The sequence below is a fragment of the Silurus aristotelis genome (genome assembly GCF_946808225.1).
Source record: "Silurus aristotelis genome assembly, chromosome: 2".
NCBI lineage: Eukaryota > Metazoa > Chordata > Actinopteri > Siluriformes > Siluridae > Silurus > Silurus aristotelis.
Genome location: NC_139575.1, coordinates 17516993 through 17531401, shown reverse-complemented (window position 1 = coordinate 17531401; position 14409 = coordinate 17516993). Strand labels below are relative to the sequence as shown.

Sequence of the window (14409 nt, the reverse complement as noted above, 5' to 3'; positions counted from 1 at the left end):
ATATACATCTTGGAACTAAGGAGACCACATGCTGAAGTTTTAGGAGTGGTATGTTGCCCCAAATGTGTCTGATACAGGATGCTCAACAGTTTTAGGTATTGTATTTTTCGTTTCATGATGCGCCAAATGTTTTCAAATGGTGAAAGATCTAGATTGCAGAGCGGCCAGTTCAGCACCCGGACTCCTTTACTACATAGTCATGCAATTGTAATAGATGCAGTATACAGTTAGCATTGTCTTACTAAAATATGCAAGGCCTTCCTTGAAAAAGACATTTCCTGCCAATTCCACAGGAACTAAAGCACTCCCATACCATCAAAGATGTGGCTTTTAGAACTGAGAGCTGATAACAAGTCAGATGGTCCCTCTCCTCTTTAGTCCAGAGAACGAAATGTCTATAGTTTTCAATAAGAACTTACAATTTCGATTCGTCTGACAACAGAAAAGTTTTCGACTTTGCCTTAGTACATTTTAAATGAGCTTTGGCCCAGAGAGAATAGCTGCATTTCTGGATCATGTTCATGCATGGCTCCTTCTTTGCATGAGAGAGCTTTAACCTGCATTTGTGGATGACACGGAAAAACTGTGTTCAGGGACAATGATTTCTGGAAGTGTTAATAAGCCCATGCAGTGATTTCCATTACAGAATCATAACTATTTTAAATGCAGTTTATCACGGGCATCCCTTGAGTAGAGATGTGAGCAAAGCTTTGTTGTCTTGTCCAAACTTTTTTGAGATGTTACCTTTTTTCTTAAAATAGTACATTTCCTCACTTTAAACTTTTGATCTGTGTTCTATGCTCTGTTGTAAATAAAATATGGGATTCTGAGATTTGCGAATTATTAAATTTGTTTATTGACATTTTACACAAACTGTTTTGGAATTGCAGTTGTAATTCTAATTCTAATCTAAATCTATATCTAATTATAATATATAATCTTTCTATAATCTACAGTTTTAGTAACAAATGCATTGTGTAGAAACAGGCTTTTGATTTGTGTCTTAGAACAGAAAACCTGCAAATGCTAAAATTTAGAGGAATGGACCCTTTTTTTGCCCTTCAAGTTCAAGTCAATAAAAAAAAAAGAGAGCGCCAGCTGGACATAGAGATGATCATCTCAAGCATGGCTTAAACCCCAAAAGTTTACACAATTTAATTTAGATTAATAAGATGATCATATATATATATATATATATATATATCATTATATATTTGCTAAACCACAAAATCTGCTTCAATTCAATTAGTAGCCTCTAAATTATGTATTATGAAATATGTTCAAAATATGAAGCAGTTGATAAAAAAAGTAATCTACATAATTTATTATATGTAATTATTATATGTATTTTTTTAATTGTCTTCATTAATTTCAGTCATTGCCTTAAAAATCGTCTCCCCATTATACTCCTAGTTGCAGATTGTGGTATAGAGTGTATTGTCCAAAATCATCATTCTGAAATTTTTTTGATTAAACTAGATAAATATTTATTGAGCACATGTCACAGACAGTTCTTCAAACTCCAAGGACTACAGTCAGGTGACTCATTACTGACTTAAATCCCAACATGAATCCAACAAATTCTTGACAATAATCAAAAACTTTTTCTGATGGCAAACAAGATCATAAATGAATGCACATCACAGATAACAAAGATTTTTCGAAAGAACATGGTTTAATGATACAGGTAAAAAAAATTAACAAAAAATAGAACATGGCCTCATGCTCAGCCTATTTACAGTCCACAAAAATCTGTCCCAGTGATCCAGAGGCAGTATAAACGCTGCCATCAGCTGAACCACAACACAGATTCAAACTCTTCTTTAGTGCAGTTTCATCATTAGTCATCGATTGTTGGTAGCCAGAATGCCTGGTGGGGTGAGGAAATGGAAGCAAGTTAAAAAAACACACGTAGTATAAATTGTAAAATTGATTGTAATGCGATTTATGCCATTAATAACAAATGCTGGTTATTATGAACCCTTAAAACGTAAACAATACTTTGAGGTCAGAGCAAAATGTCTCATTAGCTTGTGATGGATTATTTATTTGTTTATAGAACAAGATCTATCTAGTTCCATTTTTATTTATCCTTTATTTTATGTGATGTTTGTACTGTTTTAAATGTTAATACAATTACTACTTATAATGATACCACAATAATTGAGCATTTAGCCAACCAATTAAAACCTGCTGTTTATGAAATATTTCTATGGTACACGCTGGTTCTTGTACATGCTTGAAATGAACATTATGTGTGAACTGAGGGCATCATTAAGACAAGTTGTGATCTAGTATACTAAAATTCTCACCATGTTAGAACAGGCACTGGCAAAGGTCATAAATTTTGGATTAAACTGTAGGCAGGTGACAGGCCCGGTGTGTTTCCCATCCAACAGTGCTACCTTCATTCCACTTTCAGCATTCCATACATGGATTTTCCCATCCTCAGAGCCTAGACAAAATAAAACACCCAATTAAACCGCTGTCAATGCATTTCTGCAAGTAAAAAAGTATAAACATTTTTTTCTTGAATATTATTTGGACTTGGTTTGGACTTACCAATCATGACAAACTGAGAGTCTGGGGTGAAGGAGGCTTCCAGAACCACACCTTTGCTGTTGTTGTAGCCCTAAAGAGCAGAAGTACTTTTTTTTCAATAAACATATTTTACAGTAAAATGATATGTCAAATACAAAAACTTTGGGCAGGAGATCTAGTCATGAAAAAAAAGACACACAAACCTTTTTTTTTTTTTTTTTTTTTACATAAATATCTCTCAAAGTAAAAAATAAATAAATACTGAAAGTAATTCTTAATTTAAATATTTTTGATGATATCCCATAATATTGAAAGTGATAGCTTACACCTTAATAAAATAGTTAAATCAATTAAGCCACTTATTTGTTTAAAAACAGTATTAATTTGTCATAAGTGCAAATAAGCTACATTTTAACTACATTTTATTATTTATTTGAACATGGAGGTGTTTATTCATTTTGTGTGGTGTAAAGATCAGAAACATGTCCTCAATGGAATGGATTACATTTCTGTGAATCCATAAACATACAATCTCTACAATCTTACCGAGAACGAATGCAGCACAGCCCCTTTGAACGCATCGAGCAACCTGAGAGTTCCACCGTTGCTGGAGATCAGGATGAGTTTGCCATCGTTGCTGAACTTGAGGCCTGTCCACTCACATGAACGATCATACTGTAGCTTGAATGTAGCAAATGGGCCCTAAATGAAGACATTGAGATTATCAAACCATCTGCAAACGCATAATCGAAATGTTTATCTAAATGCTACTAACAAAAATGTGTGAATATGTCTGCAGTACTGAGTTGATATTTAAATATGCACTGGATATTTAATAACTCTTTACTTGGCTAAATGGTTCTGGAAAACCAGAAGCCGACTTAAGTACTAGTCTCTCTTACTTTGTCAAATGAGCGCAGGTCGTAGAGTTTGACCATCTCCGAATTGACTCCTGCAGCGAATATAAGACCCTCAGGATCAAACGAACACACCGGCTTCCCCTGTAGATGCATTAAACCCTGCAACAAGAAAGGAATCAGCTCAAGAGCCAGACTGATATAAAGCCTAAAGAGAAAATTTAAGTACAACAGCTGCAAAAGCAAACAGCCAGTATATAGTTTACCTGACAATTAGGAGAGCGAAGATCCCACAGCCTGATTGTTTTATCCAAGGAGCCAGAGATGAATGTATCATCAACAGGTGACATAGACAGTGCAACAACCCTGGGTAATTTAAGACAAAAAGTTATTCAATAGGTCAGGATGAAAACAAATGTGAATCTAGGAGGTGATTCCAAATTCAAATAATTCACCGTAATTGCTGCAGGAACAACATTTTAAGAGTCCTTACCTCTTATTATGTCCAGGAAAGTACCGAATGTACTTATTGTCATGAAGTGACAAGTACCGTATAGTGTCTGTAATAACACAGCAAAAGTGAAAAGAGAGTCAGGAAGCGAACATTTAATCAAGCTGTGAACCAATAATGTGAAAAATATACTAAAGTTTATATTGCTATAAATAAAATAAAACATTTCTGAACGTGCAGGTGTATAGGGCTAAGAGGCAGATGAGCAAGCACCACCCTGGGCAAGGCAGTAGTCTGTACAGTTAGCTCCTTGAAAGGGCAGAATCACAGACCCTCAAACTGTACAAACAACTACCTCAAGCCAGAGTGGGCACAGACAGGCATCGCTGAGACTATCCACCCCATAACTTTTCAGTATGATGGTTGGTACATCACTGAATAACACCACTGGTAATTCAGGGTAACATTCAACATTTTTCAATTTTTAATACAAGAAGTCAGAGGGTTTATATATGCTAATATTCACATTATAAGGTCTGTCTCTACCAATTTTATCTTAAAAAATGTCTCAAACCAAACAATGTTGCATAGTTTTAGGTGTAATTGCATTATTGTCACAATTTCCCGCTATTATTATAAGTTGTATTATAGTGCAGGGGCGTAGATTACGCGGGGGACATGTCCCCCGCACTTTTTATATAAAGTTAATTCGTCCCCCTCACTTTTTTAGTGGAGGGGAAAAAAAACAGGTAACACTACACATTTCGTTCCCCCCCACACACACACACTTTTGAAATGATGGCTACGCCCCTGTTATAGTGCCTTTATTTGTACACTACAAATGCAATCAGCTTAAATGTAATAAGCGTACCGTCTATCTTGTTGGAGCTGTAGACGACTGTATTGGCGGCGTGCGTGTATCTGATGAGGTCCACCCCATACTTTTTACTGTAGAGAGTTCGCTTCGGTCTGTGTTATGGAAAATAAAGGTAGGGAAAGAGGGAGTGAAAAAAAGAAATTAATGCACAGACATAACTTTTCTTAACATAACTTAATAATTGACTTAGCTTTACTAATAAGCACCTGTAAGTTTGGAAATAAAATGCCTTTTATTTTTTGTCGACTCACAACCACTGTATTTTCTAAACCTGACGCACAAATTAAGGCAAAGTTCTGTTGACCTGGAAAAAGAACAGTATATATCTGAAAATTCTGTTTCCTGCTATAATCAACATGTTTGCCCTTAATAAATGCACATATGCAATGTGTGTGCATTTCTTGTAGAAATCAAACTTCAACTGAATATTCGTTTCCAGATTACCTGCACCGAATCTTTATTATTATTAAAACGTTGAATTTTTTTTTTTTTAAAACACAACAATGACTTATTTATCTTGATTAAAAGATGAACTTTTGTAAGTCTTTTAATAATAAGGGGCTTTGCAGTAAAATTAACTATAATAATTTACTTAGATCATACAGGATTTCTGAAATTAAAAATTATACAAATAAGCAAATAATTTCTTATTTAAAAAAAAGCCTAATTTGCACATATAAATATAAACTGAAAAGATTGAATTGAAAATGTTTAAAGATTTAATCTCCTGAGGAACCTACTCACAAACATGGTCTTGAATTAACTGCAAACAATAATAATAATAATAATAATAATAATAATAATAATAGCGTAAATATATTGAAGGCCATTGCAGCATATTCAACATCAGGAATGGAGTGAATATTAAACGCAGTCAGTATAGTAAAGGAAGGCGCCCATATGAGCTTTTAGCTCAGGTTATTTATTAGTAGTCAGATAAATTAACATAAAATATACATGTTAAATGTGACAGCTATCTGCCTAGATACCAGATTAAATTTGACCTAGCATACTGTGCTTAATACATATTCTTACTGGTTAACTTTGTGCCGGCGGGAGCGGTTAGTGCGGAGTACTCGAGGCCGAGGCTTTTCCCTCTGCTAGGCCTCATTGGTATCATTGATAAATCAAAACACTGCTCACTTACTTTCCCTCCTGGCAGTCATATAAGACGATAGAATCATCGTCGCTGCTCGATATCACCGTCTCGCCATTCGAGCTGAAGTCAAAGCAGTTGATTTTGTCAGAATTCTCTCGAAAAACCTTAGCGACCCTGAAACTCCGCAGGACATTGTCTGTTAGCTTCATGATGCCGCGCTTGCTCTACGCCTGGCCAGCTGCAGGCTTTCCTCTCACCCACAACACCAACACACAACGGCCTGTTCGGGATTTATTTAACGCTACTGCACGGTTACGTTTTATTTTGAATACTCTAAAGCGCTTTAACATATGTAATCATTCATAATCTAAGGAAACGCACGCCGCACAAGCATAGGAACTCGGAGCCGGAAGTGGATTAAGCGTGAGGCGGGTGTTATGTCGTATACTTCCGTACTACACGGAGCGGGAAAGCTTGTGTAGTATACAGTAAAAAGTGAATGAATACACACACTCGCGCGCGCACACACACATTCTCAGAGTAGTACACAGTATCCCCAATAATCATTTAGTAGTATTACATCAGAATTTACTAACAATGTGTAACAAAATAACATTTTGGCGTGTTTTTAGATCTTAGTAGCAGATGTAAATGCAGGTTGTACAATAACACACACACACACACACACACACACACGTAAACAAACAGTATAAACAGTATATGACAATAGGTCATATGGCAGCTCAGTGGGTAACTACAGGCTTTCTGATCTGTATATGTTTCCTCCTGAAAACCTCCTGAAAACATACCAGATGCTGGTAATTCATGGCACACTTTAGACTGCATAACCTATGGCTTGCATCTCTCTAGTACACCATTCCATTCTGTTTATGAAACAAGGCCAAAGTGCTGCTTAATTAGAGCTGAAGTGACAAATAACACTTATGACAACAGTATTCATGTTACATCATATTCATTCTCTAGCTATTGCAACATTGTGTATTCATGCCATGATGCTACACTAAACAAATTCAAGAATTAGGCATATATCTTTAAATCAGTAATTTTAACAATGCTTTCCTCATGAATGGAGCCATGTGTTATGAACCATGTGTCACGCCAAAACCGACAACACAAACACAAGGGACATACATAGATGGAGCAGCTGCATATTAGTAGTTACCTAAATTAATTTTTCTCTCCTACATGATAAATACTACGCATGGACTTCATGTGAAGCTCGGCCTTATAAACCCATCACCAAATCTCAAGCTTACTCACTCAGTGAAACAAAGTGGAAAACCTCAGTAAGACAGAATGTAAGGCAGTTGCTCTATTTATTGTATTCAGTATAAGGCACAACCTCTAGAAATTAAACCAGCATCATGTCAAGAAAAGAATCAGAGGTGAGTTCAGCTGATTTTTCTACACTATGCCTGATTACATATTTTATTGACTAGAGAATACATTTTAGTTTCGCCTTTACAGTAAAGATTAAATAATGTACATATTACGGTAATAATTCAAAGTTACTAGTCTTTTGTCATTCATCCAGTATTTCTAAATCCTCTCAGGATATTTGAAACCTCAGAGGCACATAGATGGTCAGTAATGAGTCCAGCCCTGAGTCATGTTATTAATGTGTTTTATATCACAGTGCTGCCAAAATCCCTATTCGGATTAATCAGAAGGTTAATATTGATTATTTATAGCAGAAGCTTTGACAATAAAATAAGATATACTTTTATTTTTCGTCCCACAGTGGGGAAATTTTTCTGTTACAGCAGCAAAGAAAAAGAAATGTGCAAATATTTAAAAGAAAATAGACATAATACAGTAAACAGTATATACACAACACAATGTATAAATACAAAAAGAAGAAAAAAAAGAGACCATGAGTAAGTAGTTACGCTATCAGACTCATAGGTAATATTGCACAGTTTTAAATTATTGTTATTGCACATGTGTTGTTTAAAAAACTTTGTTATTGTTATTATTGCACAGTTAAACAGTAATAACAGTTATTTTTTTTGGTGACTGGTTCACTGGAAGCAGCTCTGATTGTAGATTGTAAATTTGTTATGGTTTTTGTAGTTACAACACATTCAGAGGGACTTGAACAATAGTCCCTGTTAAAATGTCTTTCTTGACAACTGAGGTATTTTGCTTGCTTCTAGAAGTTGGTGAGGACCACACAATTTTTTATTTGTCCCCTGGAAAAATAGAAGGTTGCACTTTCTTTTTCACACAGTAATTACAGTAACAAATCTGCCCCATGTATAATAATTTTAATCAGTAATGTTTTTTATTTTTTACAACTAATTTGATATTTGGTATACTAATTTGGCTGATTGCTGTGGTATAAGAGGAATAGCACACTTCAGGACATGATGAAACGGAAAAAAACAATCAACCTCATCAATCATCATACGATCACAATGCTGTTTATTTAGCCTATTACAGAACACCATGTTATAAACATGCTAGTCTGTTGACTAATGAAATAATCATTAATTTGCCCTTGAATAACCAGTGTATGTTTATATCTTTATTTAAAGGTGAAAGTTCATGCTATAGGAGACATGTACACATTTACAGTGGATCTAAGTGACTTCTTACCTGAGCAAGTGATCGTTACCTCCTCAAATAACCTCATCCACGTTTCTGCTGAGAAGGTAAATTAATATATCTGTAGCACTGCATCAGCACTTATATTTAAACTGCTGATAGAACTGTGTGCATTTGAAAGTAAGTGTTTTGGAAACCTGGTATGTTATCATTCATTGTGTTGTGTTCTTTTTCTAAATCTCTTGTTGGTGGGACTAGTTGGAATCAGATGGGACAATTGTGGACAGATTTTCACACAAATGCCAGTTTCCAGCAGATGTAGACCCCATGTCAGTGACCTCATCCCTGGGATACAGTGGTGCACTGACGATTAGGGCATGGAAACAAAAGGCTGAAGGTTAGATAACAAATAAGTGTGGACATGCAACATTAGTCTTAACAGCATCTGCAGTTTTTTTTTTTTTTTTGCTAAATTCTCTGTTTGAGTGGTCAAAACATTTTTCAAATGTACTCAAGCTGAAATATATATTTTTTACCAGTAGCTGATTTACATAATCCAGATGAATTAACTAAATTAACTATGCATTATTATATCTTGGGTTTTGACTGTGCTAATGAAAGGTTACATATTGTATTTATTGCATGTTTATTTATAACAGTTACATATGCCTGTAATATGGAAGCTATAAATGGGTGAGGTTTACATACATCCTTTAGATATTTTAAAATGGTAAGTGAAATACTGTCGAACACTGATTATCTTTTAACACTGATTAGATTAGATTCAACTTTATTGTCATTATTGGCAATGAAATGCAGTGACTATTGTTATCATTTATTTTGGGGCAAAAAAGACAGATGTCACCATTAGCTGAGGTAGCTTTTTAATCAGTTGTTTTGATTGTGCTGACTTTTATTATTAACCATAATTGGAACTGTATTCACCAGTATTTTTATGTTGTATTCACCACATTTGACTGATCTGAATTCCTAATCAGGAAAGGTCTCAAAAAGCCAGAGTTCAGCACATGACATCAAATCAACATGGCTGTCACAGCAGCAATAGTAAACAAACTTGTAACACTTGTAAATGGATTATACTGTATATACTTTTATTTACGTTAGAACAAGCAACAGACAACTACATTAGTTTGTTAAATCTGTAACACTGACTATAAAAATCACTGTTTTAAAGATGTAAAATATCACTCATATCACTGATGTTAGCTGGTTAAATTGTTTCCTGCTTGGAGGGTGAAAATTACAATTCTGTCTTCCAACATTCTCTGTTGTTCCAGCCGTGATTAATCATAAAATAATTAATGATGATGGAGCAGTGCTTCAGGTTGATCTTCCAGGCCTTACAATGCATTCCTTATTATCTGTGAAGATTTGAATATTCTGCCTGTGTCCATGTGAATTCCATCCAAAAACACCAGAAGGACCACTTGACCACTGTCAAGAGTAAACTGACTCTAGGTGTGAATGTGTGTACTGTACATGGTGCCCTGTGATTGACTGGTGTCAACATCCAGAGTATATTCCCAATTTATGGCCAGGGTTTCCCAGATAGGCTCCAACCCCAAGTTGAGCTCCTACAAGTGAATAATGGATTTAGTGTCTAACATTAAGGCAATCAGTGTGCTGTGAAAAATGAGGGCTTATACAATAATTTCTGGGCCAATCTGTCCTGGATAAAATGGTACTGAAGTGGAAGCCTGCATACAGTCTTGGTGCCACAGGTTTTCTGCCAAGGCATTCAAAAGGGGTGCAATTTCACCAAAGCCTCCACTCACGTCACCTCCAACGCGAAACACTGGTACACCCCACACTTCCTGAAAGCGTGTGATGTCACGCTCTGTCACATCTGTGTGCATAAACAAGTCAAATCTATCCAATTAAGGGTCATACATGAAACCAGAATGCACATCTGAACATGAATTACATATTCATCAGCACTATTTAGTACAAAAGTGTGTTTTATTAACGCTAAACTAATGGATCTTACTGAAAGCTCATTTTCTAAGTACATGCTTTCTTTGAAAAAGAGTAATAAAAAAACATACAAAGCTCAAAATGGCAAATGTTAAATTAAAAGGTATTAGCAAAAGAATTTGCAAAATTAAACAGATTCACTCCTGAGAACTCATGTCCCACCACTTGCTAATTTACTTGCTGTAGTAACTGTTAGGTGTAAATGTACTTCTATAGTCTTCTTGTACCCATACCATAGGCATGGTTATGTACCCATAACCATGCCTATCCTAAATGAAAGCAGGATTGACAGAGCAAAGAACTTTAAATTATTTATTTAATTATTGCTTATTTCCTGACTAATGCTGTGTTATTTAGACAGCTTCATATTTTGCATCAGCTTGTGTTTACATCTACTTTGATTAAAGGATACTTGGTCCCAACCACCAGTCGGACAAGTCTGTCTGATGGCCCCGTGATCTGAGAAATTTGATTGGAAAGATCCTCAAAAGACCCACGGTCAGTGAATGAGAACAGGAAGAGAATGGCATCCACATGTTCCTTACAGGACTGTCGGCGGAAAAAAAAATCAGTGACTAAAAGTTAGGTCATTAGCGTTAACACAGTTTATAACAGATAACAGCGATAAAAAAAGCTTACTACAGCCATCATGTAATAAAAGATACTGTCACCGGAAGCATGTGGTCAAATCTGCGCATGGCATTCTCGCCACAGTCCCAGAGCTGGAAGTGGAAGAAAAGGGTGCGACCACTCTCCCGCAGCTTTACAGGCCAAAACACAACAGACGTCTCCATGCCTAAAGAGGTTACAATTTAGGGGTTTTATGATCCATTACACTGGTCCAATAATCACAAGTAAAAGATTTCAGAAATAGTGTAGAAGAGTTTAAGAAGAAGAAGAAGAAGAAATAGCTTTATAACCAAGTATGCTTACACACACAAGGAATTTGACTTAGCGTCAAGAGCTTACAATGCAGGAGAAGTACAGACATAAAACAGCTTCAAATACAATTACAGCTTCAAATACTTTATCTGGATAAAGTTTCTCAAATGGTGCTCTGCCATGATTCAAGCGTATTCACATAGTGAGCTTTAAAGCTATACAATTTGGCATTTAAGGCATGTACCTGTGGTTTCATAGTGTACATTGGGTATGTCTAGACCACCAAGGCGAGCAGCTAGAGTTGTTTTCCCCACTCCGCTTTTACCCGACAGGAACACTTTATAGCGAACTACGTCTGCTTTCAAATGTGGAGGCATCACTGGAGCTTCCAACAGACCTGAAATGAAATATGAATTTATGTATAGATGGAATATGATGCAGCATACTGGTGTATTGTGTAATGTTGCAGTTGCACAGCTCTTGATTTCCTGGGTTAAGCTGTGTTGCTGGTGCATGTTCTTCCCATGAGTTACTGAAGATAAACGATGAAGGACTGAATAAATAATTCTGAAAAACTTTGCACTGGTTTTATTTTTAGCAAAAAGTCACCAAATACAAGAAAACCCAGTTAATTGCATTGGTTCACTAATATGCTAAAGATTCACAGTGATCCTGGCCAGGACAAGAAAGGTGAATGAATGAAGACTAGAGGGATGAAGGATTGAATCCCATAAAACAGAAACATCCCAGAACAGAATAACTGAATCTAAACAGAAACACAGTCTGTAACCTGGACCTGTAAGCCAAATACATGACTAATCAAACCTTTGTAAGAAAAAAAAAAAAAAAAACAGTGTAGCAATGGAGGTGGTTATATGCTGTAAAGAGCAAAATGGGAAAATGTATCCTTGGAGAATCTGAAGCGGGGATTATGTGATTATTCAGACACACTATATAGCCAAAGGTTTATAGACACCTTACCATCACGCCCTAATGTTAATTGAAAGCACACAATTACATGGAATGTCTGTGGGTGTTGTAAACCATGTTGAAGATCACCATTCACTGGAACTAATTAGCAAAGATCCCCAGCATGAAAGTTTCTCTGTGCACAAAGGGAGCTCTATGAAGATATGGAGGTGTTGCTCAACCTTTGGCATGAATTGAAAATCCAAGACACATCAGGCTTCCTCTGCCAGACTGATGCTCTTGTGGATGAATAAACTTCAATTCTGATTAAGTAACCCTAACCCCGATGAAGCTTATTGTAACAGGAAAGGTAATTTTTACTATGTGAATACATATCTGTAGGGTCAGCCATGATCCAGCACCACAGGGGTTAGGGGCCTTGCTCAGGGGTCCAAGAGTGCAAAGCTTGTCTATAATAGGGCTTGAACCCCCAACCTGAGGGTTTACCCTGTAACCAGAGCCTTAACCACTGCGCTACCACATCACCTGATAGAGAGACATCTACAAACTTTTGGCGATATATTATAGTTCAGACTAACAGGGCGATTACGGAAGTTCTAAAAGGCCACGCATTATACGTATTTTTCGTGATCTCGACATAAAGGTTGACGTAATTTTCTCCACGTGCCCACACCAGCGCACGCCAACGCTGCAAACAAATGGTTATGATTATTATTTATGATGCTGCATCTAGAACGTTTCTCGTGATCAGTACTTCATTTGACTGTGTATTCAACATAAGAGCATGTTCGAAGCAGCATCATAGATAATAACCATAACCATTTGGTGCACGTAGAATACACAGAAAAGTTAAGTACTGATCACGAGCATACAAGAAAGAAAAATATAATTAATGGAATCTTAGAACTTTCGTAGGCCGACCGCATTATGTATAGAATCAATACAATGTAATGTTTTACATCCAGAAGCATTCAAACTGAAAAAAACTAGAACAGGCCTGTAGCATAGGCGCTTGATAATCACGTGATAAACGTACAGGCGTCTTCGTGGTCTCCATGGAAACAACGCGACGGTAACGTACCGAATTTTCGCCGCTGTTTCTTGTGCAGGATGCGTCTGAAAAATTCCCGACTATCGGGGCTTCGGTGCCAGTCTGATACCATTATCGACCCTGCAGCCACACACTCCATTTTAGTGCTCGGATCTGAACAGCTGATAAAACAGTCTGAATCAGACGCCAGAGGAAGACCCTTTCAAAAGGAAGCACGCCGACTTTATACATATCAAAATAAAAGTTAACACTGCATTCAAATATGGCGATTACAACGCACTATTTCACAGGTGAAACAAACAATATATGTAAAATGTGAACATTACTATTGCAGCATACTTTTATACAGAAAGAACATGTAATAATTGTCTCAAGTGTCCTGCATGAAGATGTTCCTCCCTGTCAGGTTGGATGCATTTCTCTGTAAAATAGCAGACCAAAGGTTTCTAAAAAAATCAGAATCCATCTTACTGCTACCATCAGGCTATGATTTACTTGTTCCAGGCCATGCAAGCCAAATCGGTGACAAATCTACATCTGCTGCACTGTGCTGATGAGCAAATCATGATACTTTGGATCATGAGCACATCCTTTCTTACTCCATACACTGGATTTTTCGCACTTTGGTAGAGGTCAATCTAGTTTTTATAACCACTGTATCTTTTCTGTCTTTCTTTATAAATTCTAATCATGCTTCTTGATCTTTAGTGATGAGTGGTTTGCATCCTGAGGAATGGAATCAGTATTTCTGTAAGGTCTTCTTCAAATTGTCGATTGTGATACCTTCGGCTCTTCCCTATAGAGGTTGTTGGTGACGTCACACTTCAGTCTCATGTTCCAATCCACCTAAAAAATAGGTGAGTTCAAACTAATGGTGCCATGTTCTGAAGAAACGGACTCTGGAGATTTGCCGAAGTTTTTCGTATATACATCTTTTAATTTCAATGTATAGCAAAAAAAAAAAGCTCTTGCTGTCCGAATACTTTCAGAGGGGACTGTATATACAGAGTGCATAAACTAAACTTATAAAAGTGCAAACACACCTTATTTGTTCAATCCATACAAAAGAAATAAATGATTTTTATTTGTAATTATTAAAAAACGTATATGCCTTGATGTTGGAGATTATGTATGTTATCATTGAGCTGAACGGATTGG

General features: G+C 36.3%; 4 protein-coding genes across 5 annotated transcripts in view; 2 read left to right on the top strand and 2 right to left on the bottom strand.

The window, feature by feature from the left end:
* Positions 1-14409, top strand: part of LOC310715102 (craniofacial development protein 2-like) — a 367511-nt gene that overhangs the window by 189724 nt on the left and 163378 nt on the right. The window lies entirely within an intron of this gene.
* On the bottom strand, positions 1657-6267 carry wdr82 (WD repeat domain 82). Its single transcript, XM_083524242.1, has 9 exons — positions 5874-6267; positions 4721-4818; positions 3892-3958; positions 3665-3764; positions 3444-3560; positions 3088-3243; positions 2563-2632; positions 2313-2455; positions 1657-1870 (listed from the first exon to the last, which is right to left on the bottom strand). The coding sequence occupies exons 1-9, from the start codon at positions 6032-6034 to the stop codon at positions 1841-1843; spliced, it is 942 nt and encodes a 313-aa protein (XP_083380368.1). The 5' UTR covers positions 6035-6267; the 3' UTR covers positions 1657-1840.
* On the top strand, positions 7022-10143 carry LOC310715331 (heat shock protein beta-7-like). Its single transcript, XM_083521697.1, has 3 exons — positions 7022-7231; positions 8384-8500; positions 8652-10143. Exons 1-3 carry the CDS (start codon positions 7211-7213, stop codon positions 8793-8795), a joined length of 282 nt encoding a protein of 93 aa, XP_083377823.1. The 5' UTR covers positions 7022-7210; the 3' UTR covers positions 8796-10143.
* On the bottom strand, positions 9485-13790 carry cplane2 (ciliogenesis and planar polarity effector 2). Of its 2 annotated transcripts, none has more exons than XM_083521529.1 (5): positions 13282-13790; positions 11515-11667; positions 11060-11184; positions 10801-10937; positions 9485-10283 (listed from the first exon to the last, which is right to left on the bottom strand). In XM_083521529.1, exons 1-5 carry the CDS (start codon positions 13388-13390, stop codon positions 10055-10057), a joined length of 753 nt encoding a protein of 250 aa, XP_083377655.1. In that variant the 5' UTR covers positions 13391-13790; the 3' UTR covers positions 9485-10054. The 2 variants fall into 2 exon arrangements, with proteins under 2 accessions (XP_083377655.1, XP_083377654.1); XM_083521528.1 differs by having other exon boundaries at positions 13237-13500.